Consider the following 18,896-nt stretch of genomic DNA (forward strand, 5'->3'; position numbering starts at 1 on the left):
TTAAAAATTGCAAAACAATTTTTTTCACTATTTTTAACCAATTTATATAGCTTTACATCCCACTGATTTATATAGATTTTTGGGTGGCAGGGTGGAGATACGTCTCTAACAAAAGTAGAGGTGAAAAGAGCTCTTTCCCTCCGCTAGCCTGCACGTCACCCTTGGGCAAGGGACTGCACCTGCTTAGCTCCCCCCGATCAAGGTCACGTGAAGCCATGGAGCAGGTGGTGGATGATATGGAAGCCATGGAGCATATGAGTAGCTGGTGATATCACAAGTCTTGGTACCACACCGTAGGCTTATTCAGAAAGTCAGAAGGCATGGGATCTAGGGAAGTTTGGCCAGGTGGATTCAGAATTGGCTTGCCTGCAGAAAGCAGAAGGTCGTGGTGGAGAGAGTACATTCAGATTGGAGGGTTGTGACTAGTGGTGTCCCACGAGGATCGGTTCTGGGACCTCTACTGTTCGTGATTTTTATTACCGACCTGGATGTGGGGGTAGAAGGGTGGGTTGGCAAGTTTGCAGACGACACAAAAGTTGGTGGTGTTGTGGATAGTGTTGAGGATTGTCAAAGATTGCAGAGAGACATTGATAGGATGCAGAAGTGGGCTGAGAAGTGGCAGATGGAGTTCAACCCAGAGAAGTGTGAGGTGGTGGTACACTTTGGAAGGACAAACTCCAAGGCAGAGTACAAAGTAAATGGCAAGATACTTGGAAGTGTGGAGGAGCAGAGGGATCTGGGGAGGTGCATGTCCACAGATCCCTGAAAGTTGCCTCACAGGTAGATAGGGTAGTAAAGAAAGCTTATGGAGTGTTAGCTTTCATAAGTCGAGGGATAGAGTTTAAGAGTTGCAGGATAATGATGCAGCTCTATAAAACTCTGGTTAGGCCACACTTGGAGTACCGTGTCCAGTTCTGTTCACCTCACTATAGGAAGGAAATGGAAGCATTGGAAAGGGTACAGAGGAGATTTACCAGGATGCTGCCTGGTTTAGAGAGTATGCATTATGATCAGAGATTAAGGGAGCTAAGGCTTTACTCTCTGGAGAGGAGGAGGATGAGAGGAGACATGATAGAGGTGTACAAGATGTTAAGAGGAATAGATAGAGTGAACAGCTAGCACCTCTTCCCCAGTGCACCACTGCTCATTACAAGAAGACATGGCTTTAAGGTAAGGGGTGGAAAATTCAAGGGGGATATTAGAGGAAGGTTTTTCACTCAGAGAGTGGTTGGTGCATGGAATGCACTGCCTGAGTCAGTGGTGGAGGCAGATACACTAGTGAAGTTTAAGAGACTACTAGACAGGTATATGGAGGAATTTAAGGTGGGGGGTTATATGGGAGGCAGGGTTTAAGGGTCAGCACAACATTGTGGGCCGAAGGGCCTGTACTGTACTGTATTGTTCTATGTTCTATGTTATGCGACCATTGATGCCAGACAATCTCTGAAGAGTATTGATAATCGCTGGGGTCACCCATCTTGTAAAGAAACCGCCTAGAAGGCAGCAATGGCAAACCACTTCTACAGAGAAATTTGCCAAGAACAATCATCATTATGGAAAGACCATAATTGCCTATGTACATCATACAACATGGAACATAAACAAACAATAAAGCTTGACATGCTACCCTTTTGCCATGACACAATTTCTGGATTTGCTGTATTTCTAATGGGTAGAAGGTGCAACATGGAATTTATCCCCTTATGGTTTCAAAACAAGGGAGACCCAAGTGAAAAACTAAAACTGAAATGAAATTGAAATAGGCCTATTGGAAAGGAGGCTGGTTTTCATGACATCTCCAGTTTTTGCATTCTCAGGCAGAGTAGTTACCATGCCAACTTGTGATACATACAGATAGAATGCTTTCTATAAACACAAGAGATTCTGCAGATGCTGGAAATCCTGAGCAACAAACACAAATTGCTAGAGGAACTTAGCATGCCAAGCAGCATCTATGGAGGGGAATAAACAATCAATGTTTTGGGCTGTCATCCCTTCATCAGGATCAGAAAGGAAGGAAGAAGAAGCCAGGATGATTTCTATGGTACATTTATAAATTAAAAAATCAGTGAGGTCCATTCACCTCCTGCATATCCTGTCCATGGTGACCAAGCGGTTGGATGGGACTAGGCTATTGGTGAAGTTTACTTCTGGGAACTCAAAGCTTTAAATCCACTCAACATCAGCACCATTGAAGTAAACAAGAGCAAGTGCACCCCTATCCTGAAATTGTCAGGATGCAGAGCTGAACTGAGACAGGACAGGTGAAATTCAACCCGAAAAAAGTGTGGAGTGATTCACTTTGAAAGATGGAATCTGAAGGCAGAATACTAGCCAGATTTTTAGTAGTGTGGAGGAACAAAGGGATCTTGGGGTCCACATCTGTAGATCCCTCAGAGTTGCCACACAAGTTGATAGCACTGTTAAGAAGGCGTATGGTGTATTGGCCTTCTTTAGTTGGGGACAGAGTTCAAGAGCTGTGAGATAATTTTGCAGCTGTATAAAACTCTGGTTAGACTACACTTGGAGTATTGCGATCAGTTTTGTTCACCTCATGTAGAAGTATGTAGAAGTATGTAGAAGCTTTAGAGAGTGTGTAGAGGAGATTTATCAGGATGCTGCATTGACTTATAAAGATAGGTTGAGTGAGCTACAGCTTTTTCCTTCACTGAGAAGGAAGATGAGAGGTGACTTGATAGAGGTGTACAAGATGATAAGAGGCTTAGATTGAGTAGATAGCCAGAGACTTTTCCTAAGACAGAATGGCTAATACAGAGGGGAATAATTTTCAAGTGATTGGAGGAAAGTATAGGGGGTTATCAGAGGCATGATTTTTACATAGAGAGTTGTGGGTGCATGGAACACCCTGCCGGAAGTGGTAGTGGAGGAAGATACATTAGGGACATTTAAGAAACTCTTACATAAGCAATGGATGATAAGAAAAAGGACTATGTAGGAGGGAAGGGTTAATTTGATGTTAGAGTAGGTTAGAAGTTCAGCACAACATTGTGTATATGATGTTGTATGTTCTTTATTTGAACAATGAAGCAGCTACTAGAAACCTAGCGTTTTAGGTACTGTATACAGCACAAACAACGTGGGCTGCAGGGCCCATTCCTGTTCTGTACATTCTCAGTTTCAGACCAATGGGTTTTCATTGAAAGTTCACAGCATGGGAAAAGGGGGCAAGTAGCAAACGGGAAAAAGATTCTTAAATGCCTCTAATGTATCTGCCTCTACCATCACCCCTGGCAGAGTCATGTACCCACCACTCTCTGTGTAAAGAACTTACCTCAGACATTTACACTTTCCTCCAATTGCTTTAAAATTATGCACTCTTGTATTAGCCATTGCCACTCTGGGAAAAAGCCTCTGGCTATCCACTCAATATATGCCTCTTACCATCTTGTATATCACTATCAAATCGTATCTCATCCTCCTTTGCTCCAAAGAGAAAAGTCCCAGCTTGCTCAACCCTCCTTCACAAGAAATGCCCTTTACATCCTAGTAACACTTCTCCTGTGAATCTGCTGAGGTCTGGTGATCCCAGTGCTGCCTCCTCTACATTAGTTAGACCCATCGTAAATTGGGGGACCACTTTGTTAAGCACCTCCACTTCATTTACCAAAAGCAAAACTTCCTGGTGGCTAAACATTTTAATTCCCATTCTCATTCCTGTTTCGATATGTCAGTCCATGGCCTCCTCTTGTGTCATAATGAGGCCACTGTCAGGATGGAAGAGCAATCCCTTATATTCCATCCGGGTAGCTTCCAATCTGATGGCATGAATATTGATTTCTCCATCCGGTAAAAAAAAATCCCTCTTCTTCTATTCCCCACCCTGGACCTTTACCTTTTCTCACCTCCCAATCACCACCCCCCCTTGGTCCCATTGCCCTTCCTCCTTCCCTTTCTCCTATGGTCCACTCTCCTCTCCTATCAGATTCCTTCCTCTAGAGCCCTTTACCTATCACTTTCTAGTTATCCTTCTTTTCCTCCCCCCACCTTTTTATTCTGTCGTCTTCCTCCTTCCTTTACACTCTCAGCCCGAAATCTCGACTGTTTATTCATTTCCATAAATGCTTCCTGACCTGCTGAGTTCCTCTAGCATTTTGGGTATGTTACTTTGGATTTCCAGCATCTAGAGAATTTCTCATATTTATGATATGCTGGTAAATCTCCTCTGTACTCTCTCTAAAGATTCCACATCCTCCCTATAATGAGACATCCAGAACTGACCACGATGTTCTAACCATGGTTAGAATGGTTAGAAGTGTGGTCTAACCATTAGCTCACTGCTCTTAAAATCAACTAATGAAGGCCAACACACCACACACTTCCTTAAAAAGCTTACCAACTTGAACGGCAGTAACTTTTATGAAAGTTCAGAGCATGGAAAAAGGGAGCAAGTGGCAAAAGGGAGAATTCCAGCAGTACCTGAAGCCAGTATTTGTCCCCAATAAACAACTCCAATACAGGACTTCTGGACATTATCACATTGCTGGAGATTGTTGTGCACATACTCAGTGCTACATTTTTTTTATTTTACAAGACTGGCTGAGCTTCCCATGGTATTTCCTGTTTGCAAAGTGCTTATGGTCATTCTGAGTTACGAGTTTTTTTTATTTTTATATTCTTTATTCAGTCACAACTCTGGACATAACAAGCCAGCCTTACACTTACTGCTCATCTCTAACAGGATGCCCTGTCAAACCATTTCAGAAGCCAGTTCATGGTACTGGTATATCTGGAGACATACTATATGTATGTCATACTGGTTAAGGACATGCAATTAATTAAGATTGTTTTTAATTACTATCTTGCAGTTTCAATATTTCTAGTTCCTACGACCTATGGACTCATTTTCAAGGAGTTTTCATCTCATGTTCTTGATATTTGTTGGTTATTTATTTTTTATTTATTTCTTTTTGTATTTGCAAAGTTTATTGTCTTTTTCACACTGGTTAAATGCCCAAATTGGTGTGGTCTTCCATTGATTCTGTTATGGTCATTATTTTATAGGTTTGTTGAGTATTCCAGCAAGAAAATAAATCTCAGGATTGTATATAGTGACACATATATACCTTGATAATAAATTTACTTTGGACTTTGAAATTTGAACTAAGGATGCAATGATTTACTCCAGATTATATTCAGGAACATATAAAAATGAGCAGGAGTAACCCATTTGGCCTCCCAAGACTGCCTCCTCCTTATTCAATATGATAAATATAAGCATGGCTGATTTGCCCCAGGCCTAATCTCCTCATGTGTGCCACTGTTGGGAAGTTCAGACATATTTCAAAAAGTTATCCACCTCCTCTTAAATGCTTCCAATAATATAACCTCCTCAACCATCTAGGTGAGAGAATTATAGCTATTCTCCACCTTTACAAGAAGCTGTTAACACAAATTTCAATTTTAGTGACTGACCTCCTAACCATGCTTGCTTGTTCAAGACTCCCACCAGTGGAAACAGCTCAATATCTCACCTGTCTTTTTCCTTTATTAGTATGTATGCAGAGAACACTAAAATTGGTGTGTAGCGGACAGTGAAGAAGGATGTCTGAGGTTACAACAGGATATTGATTAGCCCTGAGATTGATACTAAGATCAGAGCCCGAAGGTCAGTCAGAAATCCAGAAGTGAAGTCTGATGGCTGAAGCCTGGAGAATGGAGATTGAAGGCCTGTTCTGGAGTCTGTGTGTGTGGGTGGGTAGGAGGGATGAAAGAAGCTTGTTTCAGTGTTGTTGTTTTGTTGCTTGTTGTGCTCTGTGTTATTCTGTTGAGAATTGTGGGCTTGCTATGTTGATGCTGTAACTTGTCGTATCAGTTGCCGGCTGCCCCCAGAACATCCCCAGGTGTATTGGTTGTTAACACAAATGACACTTTTCACCGTATGTTTTAATGTACATGTGATAATAAGTGAATCTGAATTCTGGGGCAAATGTAATCAACAATCCACACCATTGCTTTCTGCTTCTCCTTTGCAGGCAATAATTAAGCTTTAGCACAATTTACATCTTTGGCAACTGTTCACGCTACAAATTAGTGACAGGAAAGAGTAAAAAAAGAGGCATACCTCTTGGAGCTGTTGCACAAATTTCTCATGGTAGGCATTGTCTCCACCTTTTGATTTCATAAGATTCTTCATTATATCTTTTCCAATCACATCTCCAGTATAAACCTCTTTGAAGATACTCGCCAATAGGTAAGATATATCCTAATAGTTAATAATAAGTTACTGGTGTAATCCCTAAATCCCTATAATTATTCATTTTTCATGTACAGTATATATCTAATTTCTTTTTGGAGTACAGTTATAATGCACAGTCTTTTTCCCAGGGTTGGAGAATCAGGAATTAAGGCAAGATAGGAAAGATTTAACATGAATCTGAGTGGTAACCTTTCCAACCAGAGAGTGTTCTGCTTGTTGTTTGTGCATCTAACTCAGTTAATTCCTTATATGGAATAAGCTGCCAGAGGCAGATTCATAACCAACATTTGAAAGAAATTTGGACAGGTAAATGGATAGGAACGGTTAAGAACATTATAGGCCAAACACAGGCAACTGGGACTAGCTTAGATGGGTGCCTTGATCTGCACGAAATAGTAATTCAGTGTTGTATTACTCTATAAAATGAAATTGAAATTTCTCATTAAATTCAATTGATCCAAACTCTAATAAAAGGTCTATCAGATTAACCTCTAACAATGAAAGGAGCATAAAAGAAAATTGACTTTAAAACAGGAAGCATGAAAAGAATAGGGACAGGAAAGTTTGCCATTAAGAAAAGCTGGAGTTTCTCAGAATGAGATTATGGCAATTTTTATTCAAAATTGTAGATGAACTAATCAGTGACTCCAGTGACTGACATCAAAACAACATTATGTAATGATTATATACCAGTTATATACATTATATTCCAAAATTATATACCAATTTCTTTTACCATAAGGAGAAATCAGTATATAATTTTGGTGTATTATATAGATAAAATATTCACCCCTTTGGAAGTTTTAATGTTTATTGTTTTACAACATTGAATCATGGTGGACTTAATTTGGCTTTTCTTGACACTGGTCATAGAAAAAGACTCATCTCAAAGTGAAAACAGATCTCTACAAAGTGATCTAAATTATTTACAAATATAAAGCACAAAATAATTGATTGCATAGTATTCAGCCCCTTTAATATGGCATGCCAAATCATCACTGGTGCAGCCAATTGGTTGTAGAAGTCATGTAATTAGTTAAATGAAGATCATCTATGTGCGGTCAAGGTGTTTCAATTGATTGTAGTAAAAATACACCTGGATCTGGAAGGTCCAACTGCTGGTGAGTCAGTATCCTGGCAAAAACTACACCATGAAGACAAACAAACACTCCAAGCAACTCTGCAAAGAGGTAATTTAAAAGCACAAATCAGGAGATGGATACAAGAAAATTTCCAAGTCACTGAATACCTCTTGGAGTAGTTAAATCAATCATCAAAAAATGGGAAGAATATGGCACAGCTGTATGCCTAGAACAGGCCGTCCTCAAAAACTGACTGACCGTGCAAGAAGGGACTAGTGAGGGAAGCACCAAGAGACCAACGACAACTCTGGACGAGTTACAAACTTCTGTGACTGAGATGGGAGAGACTGTGCATATAACAACTATTGCCTAGGTGCTTCATCAGTTGGAGCTTTATAGGAGAACAGCAAAGAGAAAGCCACTGTTGGAAAAAAAATCTCACATGAAATCCTAGCTAGAGTTTGCTAGAAGGCATGAGGGAGTCTCTGAAGTCAGCTGGAAGAAGGTTTTAGGTCTGATGAAACCAAAATTGAGCTTTTTGGCCATCAGGCTAAACGCTGTTTGGCATAAGCCAAACACCACACATCATCAAAAATGTACCATCCCTACTGTGAAGCATAATGGTGGCTGCATCATGCCCTGGAAGGCTTGTGAAGGTAGAGGGTAAAATGAATGCAAAAAGTACAGAGAAATCGTGGATGCAGTCTGCAAGAGAACTGTGACTTAGGAGATTTGAGAAAACATACACAACGCCAGAAGAACTCAGCAGGACAGGCAGCATCCGTGAAAAAAGAGTAGCCAACGTTTCGGACCGAGACCTTTCATCAGGAATGGGGGGGGGGGGGGAAGCCCAGTAATAGAGATAGGGGAGGGGAATGGGCCTAGAGGCGCCAGGTGGAAAACCAATCAGAGGAAAGATAAAGGGGAGAGGAGGAGGGGATAAGCATAAAAGAACTGTAGAGATAAAAAAGCAGAAAGTTGAAAGGGGAGAGAGGCAGAGAGGGACCTGGGATAGGGGACCAGGACCTGTTTTTTCCGAAGCCACAGAGGTGTTCCCGCGCAGGTCCAGCAAAGAACTTTAAAAACACAATCTCTGTGAGAAAGTCTAGTGGAGCGGTCATCTCCGAAGTAGTCTGAGGCAGAGTGGTAAGGCTTTGGCTCAGCAAGGCTTCGGCAAAAATAGGCGGAGGCAAGGTAAGTAGGTGAGTTTATTCGCAGGGATCGTTCCCTCTGCGACTACCTGGTCCACACGTCCCTCCCCACAGAACTCCCACCTGGCACTTATCCCTCCAAGCGCAAATGCTACACCTGTCCCCACACCTCCCCCCTTACCACCATTCCGGGCCCCAGACAGTCCTTCCAGGTGAGGCAACACTTCACCTGCGAGTCTGCTGGAGTCATCTATTGCATCTGGTGCTCCCGGTGCAGCCTCCTCTGCATCGGCGAGACCCGATGCAGATTGGGGGACCGCTTCGTCGAGCACCTATGCTCCGTCCGTCACAATAGACAGGACTTCCCGGTTGCCACCCACTTCAACTCTGCCTCTCATTCCCATTTGGATATGTCCATACATGGCCTCCCTTACTGCCATGATGAGGCCAAACTCAGGTTGGAGGAGCAACACCTCATCTACCGTCTGGGTAGTTTCCAGCCTGGTGGTATGAACATTGAATTCTCCAATTTCCAGTAATTCCCTCCCCCTCCCCCTTCCCCTATCCCAGGTCCCTCTCTGCCTCTCTCCCCTTTCAACTTTCTGCTTTTTTATCTCTACAGTTCTTTCATGCTTATCCCCTCCCTCCCCCCTTTACCTTTCCTCTGATTGGTTCTCCACCTGGCGCCTCTAGGCCCTACCCCCTCCCCTATCTCTATTACTGGGCTTCGGCCCTCTCTTCCCCCCCATTCCTGATGAAGGGTCTCTGCCTGAAACGTTGGCTACTCTTTTCTCACGGATGCTGCCTGGCCTGCTGAGTTCTTCCAGCATTGTGTACGTATTCTTTGATCCACAGCATCTGCAGTTGTATTTTTGTGTTTTGACTTAGGAGATTTGTTTTCTGGCAAGACAATGACCACAAGCATAAAGTCAAAGCTACACAGGAATGGCTTTAAAACAACAGTTAATGTCCCGGTGTAGGCAAGTCAGAATGCAGAATTCAATCCAATTGAGAATTTGTGACTGGACTTGAAAGGGGATGTTCACTAACGATCCCCATGCAATCTGACGAAGCTTGAGTAGTTTTGTAAAGAAGAATGGGAAAAATTACCATGTTCAGAACCTATCCACACAAACTCAAGGCTGCTGCCAAAGGTGCATCTGTTGAATATTGACTTGAAGGGAGTGAATAATTATGCAATCAATTATGCAAACAATGCTGACCAATGCCGATCTGGTCCTTGGGGTGAAACAACTGTTACAGTGAATATTATCCCAAGTATTTCATCTTTGTGGTAGATGGCCACAGGTTAATTTTACACTCTTAACAAATGATAAGGAACCAAGTCTGTCTGGTTGACTGGTTTGAACTGATGTCCTTTACCTGTGCTTTTTCTGATGTTGGTCGGTGTCTGTACATAAATGGCTCTGAAGAAGTAATCCTGTCAGTGTCATTTTTGTATAGTTTACAGGCATCCTGACAGAAAATAAAACAAAATAACAAGCAGGAAAAGAATACATTTTGATTGCTAACTGATGTTGTGTTCCAATGTTTTGAAAGTTATCTGACAGCTTTTTTTTCTTGATTATGAAGACAACAATCAAAACTATTCACAATGATGCTGTGTTACTAATTCATGATTAGAAATCATCACGGGATCAAAAAATATATATTATTGAAACACCAGTTAAATTCAAGTAGTTATCAAGAAGAGGCATTGTCATAGAGAGAGAGAGGGAGAGAGAGAGAGAGAGAGCAGAAATAAGTGTAATCAAATCCATGTGAACGGTCAAGCATCCATTTACACCTATCCATTTTATTCTCTCCACAGTCCCCTCAATGCCCCTCATCTCCATGCCAGGGGTAATTTACACTGGTTGTCTAACTCACAGCTCTTTCAGATGTGGGGAGAAACTAGAGTTCCCAGGGGATCACAGAGAGAACATGCAAACTCCACATGGACAGCACTAGAACTCCAATCGAACATGACTTGTAGCAGGTTCATTGACCCATGATGTCATCCTGACCCTTTTACCTACTCTAAGATCAACCTAACCCTTCACTCCCCTATAGCCCTCCATTTTTCTTTCTTGCATGCGCCAATGTAAGAGTCACTTAAATGTCCCTAATGTACCTGCCTCTACCACCAGTTTTGGCAACACTTTCCACATACGCACCACTTACTGTGCACAAAAAACTATCTCTCACATGCCCCCTATGCTTTCCTCCAAGCACCTTAAAATAATGACCCCTTATATTAGTCAGTTCCACCCTGTGAAAAAGTCTCTAGCAATGTACTCTACCTATGCCTCTTATTATCTTGTATACCTCTATCAAGCCACCTCTCATCCTCCTTTGCTCCACAGAGAAAAGCCCTTGCTCACTCAACCTATCCTCCAAAGACATGCTCTTTAATTCAGGCAACATCCTGGTAAATCTCCTCTGCACTCATAAGACTATAAGATATAGGAGCAGAAATAGGCTATTTGGCCCATTGAGATTGCTCCACCATTTCATCATGGCTGATCCAATTTTCCTCTCAGACCCAATCTCCCGATTTTTTTCTGTACCCCCTCATGCCAGACCAATCACAAATCTATCAACCCCTGACTTAAATACAATATACATATAAACTTGGCCTCCGAAGCCACTCACAGCAAAGAATTCCATAGATTCACCACTCTCTGGCTGAAGAAGTTCCTTCTCATCTCTGTTCTAAAACAACTCCCCTCTATTCTTAGACTCTCCCACCACAGGAAACATCCTCCTTCCCTCCAGAAAGAAAAGCCCTAGCTCACGCAATCTATCCTCAAAAGACATGCTCTCTAATTTAGATAGCACCCTTCTACATCCTTCCTATAATGACACTACCATAATTGAACACAATATTCCAGTGTGGTCAAACCAGAGTTTTATAGAGCTGCAACATTATCTCATGGCACTTAGAAACATACAGCACAACACGGGCCCTTCGGCCCACAAAGCTGTGCCGAACATGTCTCTAACTTAGAATTACCTAGGCTTTACCCATAGTCCTCTATTTTTCTAAGCTCCAAGTAGCCATCCAGGAGTCTCTTAAAAGACCCTATTGTTTCCATCTCTACCACTGCCGTCAGCAGCCCATTCCACACACTCACCATTCTCTGCATAAAAAACTTACCCTGACATCTCCTCTGTATCTACTTCCAAGCACCTTAAAACTATGCCCTCTCATGCTAGCCATTTCAGCCCTGGATAGCCTCTGACTATCAATGCCTCTCATTATCTTATGCACCTCTATCAGGTCACCTCTCATCCTCCATCGCTCCAAGGAGAAAAGGCCGAGTTCACTCAACCTGTTCTCATAAAGCATGCTCCCCAGTCCAGGCAACATCCTTGTAAATCTCCTCTGCATCCTTTCTATGGTTTCCACATCCTTCCTGTAGTGAGGTGACCGGAATTGAGCACAGTACTCCAAGTGGGGTCTGACCACGGTCCTATATAGCTACAACATTACCTCTCGGCTCTTAAACTCAATCCCACAATTGATGAAGGCCAATACATCGTACGCCTTCTTAACCACAGAGTCAACCTGTGCAGCAACTTTGAGTGACCTATGGACTTGGACCCCAAGATCCCTCTGATCCTCCACACTGCCAAGAATCTTACCATTAATACTATCTTCTGCCATCATATTTGACCTATCAAAATGAACAACCTCACACTTACCTGGGTTGAACTCCATCTGCCACTTATCAGCCCAGTTTTGCATCCTATCAATGTCTCGTTGTAACCTCTGACAGCCCTCCACACTATCCACAATACCCCCAACCTTTGTGTCATCAGCAAATTTACTAACCCATCCCTCCACTTCCTCATCCAGGTCATTTATAAAAATCATGAAGAGTAGTGGTCCCAGAACAGATCCCTGAGGCACACCACTGGTCACCGGCCTCCATGCAGAATATAACCCGTCTACAACCACTCTTTGCCTTCTGTGGGCAAGCCTGTTCTCAATCCAAAAAGCAATGTTCCCTTGGATCCCATACCTCCAAACTTTCTCAATAAGCCTTGCATGGGGTACCTTATCAAATGCCTTGCTGAAATCCATATACACTACATCTACAGCTCTACCTTAATCAATGTATTTAGTCACATCCTCAAAAAATTCAATCAGGCTCGTAAGGCACAACCTGCCTTTGACAAAGCCTTGATGATGCAAAGATCATTTCCAGAGGCTCAGCCATCTCCTCCCTCACTCCCCACAGTAGCCTGGGGTACATCTCGTCTGGTCCCAGTGACTTAGCCAACTTGATGCTTTCCAAAAGCTCCTGCACATCCTTTTCCTTAATATCCACATTCTCAAACTTTCCAGTCCACTGCAAGTCATCCCTATAATTACCAAGATCCTTTTCTGTAGTGAATACTGAAGCAAAGTATTCATTAAGTACCTCCACTATTTTCTCTGGTTCCATACAGACTTTTCCACTGTCACACTTGATTGGTCCCATTCTCTCACGTCTTATCCTCTTGCTCTTCACGTACTTCTAGAATGCCTTGAGGATTTCCTTAATTCTGCCTGCCAAGGCCTTCTCATAGCCCCTTCTGGCTCTCCTAATTTCATTCTTAAGCCTTATAATCTTCTAGATTCCTATCATTACCTAGTTTTTTGAACCTTCCATAAGCTTTTCTTTTCTTCTTGATGAGATTTACAATAGTCTTTGTACACCACAGTTCCTGAACCCTACCATCCTTTCCCTGTCTCATTGGAACGTATCTATGCAGAACACCACACAAGTATCCCCTGAACATTTGCCACATTTCTTCTGTACATTTCCCTGAGAACATCTGTTCCCAATTTATGCTTCCAAGTTCCTGCCTGATAGCTTCATATTTCCCCTTACTCCAATTAAATATTTCCCTAACTTGTCTGTTCCTATCCCTCTCCAATGCTATGGTAAAGGAGATAGAATTATGATCACTATCTCCAAAATGCTCTCCCACTGAGAAAACTGACACCTGACCAGGTTCATTTCCAGATCAAGTACAGTCTTTCGTCTTGTAGGCTTATCTACATATTGCGTCAAGAAACCTTCCTGAAGACACCAAACAAACTCTACCCTATCTAAACCCCTCACTCTAGGGAGATGCCAATCAATATTAAATCTCCCATCACAACAACCCTGTTATTATTACTCCTTTCCAGAAACTGTCTCCCTATCTGCTTCTCGGTGTCCCTGTTACTATTGGGTGGTCTATAAAAAGCACTCAGTAGAGTTATTGACCCTTTCCTATTCCTAACCTCCACTCTCAGAAACTCTGTAGAGAATCCCTTCATGACTCCTCCTTTTCTGCAGCTGTGACACTATCTCTGATCATCAGTGCCACGCCCCCACCTCTTTTGCCTCCCTCCCTGTCCTTTCTGAAACATCTAAAGCCTGGCACTTGAAGTAACCATTCCTGCCCCTGCACTATCCAAGTCTCTGTAATGGCCACAACATCATAGCTCCAAGTGCTGATCCACGCTCTAAGCTCATCCGCTTTGTTCATGATACTCCTTGCATTAAAATAGACACATCTCAAACCATCGGACTGAGCGCGTCCCTTTTCTATCACCTGCCTATCCTCCCTTTTGCACTGTCTCCAAGCTTTCTCTACTTGTGAACCAACCTCCCTTTCCTCCGACACTTCAGTTTGGTTCCCAACCCCAGCAATTCTAGTTTAAACTCTCCCCGATAGCCTTTGCAAATGTTCCCACCAGGTTATTGGTCCCCCTAGGGTTCAAGTGCAACCCATCCTTTTTGTACAAGTCACACCTGCCCCAGAAGAGGTCCCAATGATCCAGAAATCTGAATCCCTGCCCCCTGCTACAATCCTTCAGCCACACATTTATCCTTCACCTCACTCTATTCCTATACTCACTGTCACATGGCACAGGCTTTGAGGTCCTGCTTCTCAACTTCTTTCCTAACTCCCTGTAGTCTGTTTTCAAGACCTCCTCCCTTTTCCTACCTATGTCGTTGGTAACAGTATGTACCACGACCTCTGGCTGTTCTCCTTCCCACCTCAAGATATCGTGGACGCGATCAGAAACATCCTGGACCCTTGCACCTGGAAGGCAAACTACCATCCGTGTTTCTTTCCTGCATCCACAGCATCGCCTGTCTGACCCCCTAACTATAGTGTCGCCTATCACTGTTGCCATCCTTGTCCTTTCCCTACCCTTTTGAGCCAAAGGGCCAGACATGCGACCACTGTTGCTTCCCCCAGGTAGGCCATTCCCCCCCCCCCCCCAACAGTACTCAAGCAGGAATATTTATTGTTAAGGGGTACAGCCACTGGGGTACTCATTAGTACCTGCTTCTTGCCCTTCCCTCTCCTGACTGTTACCCACTTATCTGTCTCCCCAGGCCCCAGAGTGGCTACCTGCCTATAGCTGCTCTCTATCAGCTGCTCACTCTCCTTGACCAGACGAAGGTCATCGAGCTGCATCTCCAATTCCCTAACACGGTCCCTAAGGAGCTGCAGCTCGACGCACCTGGTGCAGATGTAGTCGTCCAGGGAGGCCGGGAGTCTCCAGGACCTCCCACATCTGACAGCAAGCACAGAAAACCAGCCTCACACACATACTTGAACTCAATCTCCTGACTAATGAAGACCAACACACTATACAATATCTTAACCATTCTGTCAACTTGCGCAGCAACTTTGGGGGATCTATAACATTGTTGACAAGATCTCTCTGTTCTGCCACACTGCTAAGAATCCTATCATTAACCATGTACTCTCCCTTCAAGTTTGACTTTCCAAAGAAAATGACTTCACACTTTTCCAGATTGAAGTCTATCTACCACTTGTCAGCCCAGCTCTACATCCTATCAATGTACTATTGTAACCTATGGCAACATTCTACACTATGCACCACACCACCAACCTTACTAACCCACCATTCCACTTCCTGTTCCAAGTCTGAAACATCAGCTCTTCTATCTATGTCACTGCACTATTCATACTATTCAGGGAATAAACTCTGACTATGGCATAAAACTCCACAGGTTGTATGTGGGCATTTTACCTTTGTTATTTCTTCATCTGGATTTTGAAGATCTGCGTCCGATGGCAAGGGGTTAATATTTTCAGAAGAAGGAGATTTGTTCTCCTCTACAGCCTCTTCTTCATTCATTTCAGAAATATTATTTCAGGAACCCGATCAAACTGAAGAACTTATCTTGATTGAGAAATAGAAAGGTGAAAGTGATGATACAGTAGGATTGCAGTTACGTTACTAAAGTAAGATCTAAATGCTTGGTCCAGAGCCAATGTTTCAAATCCCACTGTGCCATCTGTTAAATCTATAGTCAAATGATTAAATAAATCTGGAGTTCCAGCAGTAATGCTAATCATGAAAGCACAAGACTGTTGTAAGACCAGGACTGTTGGAGGACCTGCCCTGGGCCCAGCACGTAAGTGCAATTATGAAACAAGCACTGCAGCACCTCTACTTCCTTAGGGGTTTTCAGAGATTTGGCATGACATCAATAACTTTGACAAACTTCTACAGATGTGTAGTGGAGAGTATATTGACTGGATATATTACAGCCTGGTATGGAAACACCAATGCCTCTAAATGGAAAATCCTACAAAAAGTTGTGGATTTACCCAGTCCATCATGGGTAAATCTCTCTCAAGCATTGAACATATTAATGGGAAACACTGTTGCAGGAAAGCAGGAAACCCCACCACCCAGCACATGCTCTTTTCTAACTGCTGCCATTAGGAATAAGGTACAGGAGACTTTGGACTCACACCACCAGGTTCAAGAACAGTTACTACCCCTCAGTCATCAGGCTCTTGAACCAAAGGGGATAACTCCACTCAACTTCACTTGCCCCATCACAACCAGTGGACTCATTTTCAAGGACTCTTCATCTCAAGATTTTGCTATTTATTTCTTTTTGTATTTACACAGTTTGTTGTTTTCTGCACTCTGGTAGAATGCCGAAGTTCAGTGGTCTTTCACTGATTATGGTTATTATTCTATAGACTTATTGAGCGTGCCCACAAGAAAATTAATCTCAGGCTTTTATATAGTGACATATATGTACTCAGATAATAAATTTACTTTGAACTTTGATTTTGTTTCTTTACCAGAAGAAAATATGCCTTCTTGGTCTTTATGTAACTCCAGATCAACCAATATAATTTACTCTTAATTATATTCCAATTTAGGGGCAATAATAAATTAATGTATAAAAAATCATAATGCTACAGTGCCTCATTCCCTGCTGAGATAGGGACATGCTTGCCCTAGCATGTGAAGTCACATTCGGCAGATTGGGTGGATGAGATCAACAGTGATATCCAATTACCAGGAAGGCAGTTCTGCAACGCTTCATGGCCTACAAAATGCATGACAAAGCATGGAATAATTCTTGGTAATTCGCTGCAACCAAGGAAGACCCCGGTTGTGACGACTACTCATACCACTGGACTTAAAGCTACGAAGTTGAGAGGGTGGAACTGCACCAGTGCAACAGCTTTTCCACTTTAAAAACTCACCTGGTCAGGTTTCCTTGCTTTGTCAGACAGGACAGACATCCAGCCAATCAATCAATGCTGCAATACAATATAATGTTATTAAGAAATATGAGAAATGAAACAACTAGTATAATGCTATTCCAATTTTTGCCAAGAGCTAGCAAAGTTCACAATAACTTTATTATCAAAGTATATATATGTCACCATATATAAATGAATCCTGAGGTTCATCTTCTTGCAGTAGCAGACTATTAGAACAATATTTCTAATCCAAAGCTGTCATTTATAATATCATAATGAACACTTTGACGGTGCAGTATTATTATATTTTAATGAACTAACCATCCAGTATGTTTTAGGATATTATAATATGATTGAGAGAAGTGCAAAGTAATGCACTTTGTAAAGTATGAATTTGGAAAGGATATGCAATAAATATTTGGGCCTGGGAGTACTGCTGAACTGAACGACCTGGGGTACACATACACAACTCCTTGAAAGTAGTGACAAAGATGCACAAGATGGTGAAGAAGAAAGATGGCATGCTTGCCTTCATTACCCGAGACACTGAGTACAAGAATTGGAACCTCACATTGTAACTCTAGTGAGACTGCACTTGGACAGTTCTGGTCACCATAATAAAGGATGGTTGTGAGTTAGAGAGGCTGCAGAACAGATTCACAAGCATGTCGCCAGTACTGAGGGATGAGTTATAATGAGAGAGTTGTGGATCTGTGGAATGATCTTCCTCAGAAGGCAATGGAGGCCAATTCTCTGGATGCTTTCAAGAAATAGTTAGAGCTCTTAAAGACAGCAGAGGCAAGGGATATGGGGAGAAGGCAGGAACGGGGTACTGATTGCAGATGATCAGCCATGATCATAGTGCTGGCTCGAAGGGCCGAATGGCCTAATCCTGCACCTATTGTCTATTGAGAGTCTGAACAGGTGGGACTGTTTACCCTGATGGAGGCTAAGGGGTGACTTTAAAATTACAGTATGAGGAGCATAGATACTGTAGATAATCACAGTCTTTTCCTAGTGTAGGGAACTCCAAAACTATAGGGTATAGATTTAAGAGGGGGTTTGAAGGGCAAATTTTTCACATACATGAAATGAGTTGCAAAAAGTTTAAAAGGTATTTGGAGAGGTTCATGGATAAGAAAGATGCAAAGGGAGCAATAAATAGTATACTATCCCGATGCGGAGTTTCAGCCCGGAACATCAACAATTCTATACCCTCCACAGATATTGCTGGGCCCACTGAGTGCCTCCAGCAGACTGCTTGTTGCTCCTGATTCGAGAGTAGCACGCTCTTGTGCCTCCAAGATTTAGAGATTTATGGACCAACTGCAGGCGGAAGGGATTGTCTCAGATAAGCACCGTGGTTAGGCATGGACGAGGTGGGCCGAAGGGCCTGTTTCCGGGCTGTTAAAACTCTATGAAGAAAGGAGACGAGATGTGAGTTCACCAGTAGTGGCTTGCTCCGTGGCCCGTCTCTCCACAACCCTCCTCCCCCAACCCTGCTCACTTAAGGGGAGTGCGGGTTGAGTCCTTCTCCCCTCTCACCTTCGCTCACTCCGTCGGTCAGCCGCAAGCGGGAGAAATCCGGCTAATCTGCGCCATCTTGTCCGTTTGACAACAGTTGCCTGAGCAACCGTCCCCGGGCAACTGGTGACCAATCAGAGGAAGGGGTGTGAGTGCGTTGCAGCGCCGTCTTGAGAAGGTCGTTCCTGTCTCTTCTCTCCCTCAGCGAAGGGAGAGGGGTTGCCATCATGCGAAGGTCGCTCATTTCCCGCCGCCGCGGGTGGGTGGGGAAGAGTGAGCTTTTGGCGCTCTGTACCCGTGCGTACGCCTCCGTCGTGGTTTAATATCTCCGACATCCTTCGTGAGATTCCGAACAGGTACATGTGGTGAATTTAGAGCTTTCTG

General features: G+C 43.0%; 1 protein-coding gene across 1 annotated transcript in view; it reads right to left on the minus strand.

The window, feature by feature from the left end:
* Positions 1-18,601, minus strand: part of dlec1 (DLEC1 cilia and flagella associated protein) — a 212,563-nt gene extending 193,962 nt beyond the window's left edge. Inside the window, exons 1-5 of the mRNA XM_073055048.1 lie at positions 18,534-18,601; positions 16,989-17,045; positions 15,505-15,657; positions 9,834-9,926; positions 6,083-6,223 (exon numbers count right to left, since the gene is read on the minus strand). Of these exons, the coding sequence (XP_072911149.1) occupies positions 6,083-6,223; positions 9,834-9,926; positions 15,505-15,612 (342 nt within the window). The 5' untranslated portion in view covers positions 15,613-15,657; positions 16,989-17,045; positions 18,534-18,601. The remainder of the gene's footprint in view (positions 1-6,082; positions 6,224-9,833; positions 9,927-15,504; positions 15,658-16,988; positions 17,046-18,533) is intronic.
* Between the last annotated feature and the right edge of the window lie 295 nt (positions 18,602-18,896).

Source organism: Hemitrygon akajei, chromosome 8 (genome assembly GCF_048418815.1).
Source record: "Hemitrygon akajei chromosome 8, sHemAka1.3, whole genome shotgun sequence".
Taxonomy (NCBI): Eukaryota; Metazoa; Chordata; class Chondrichthyes; order Myliobatiformes; family Dasyatidae; genus Hemitrygon; species Hemitrygon akajei.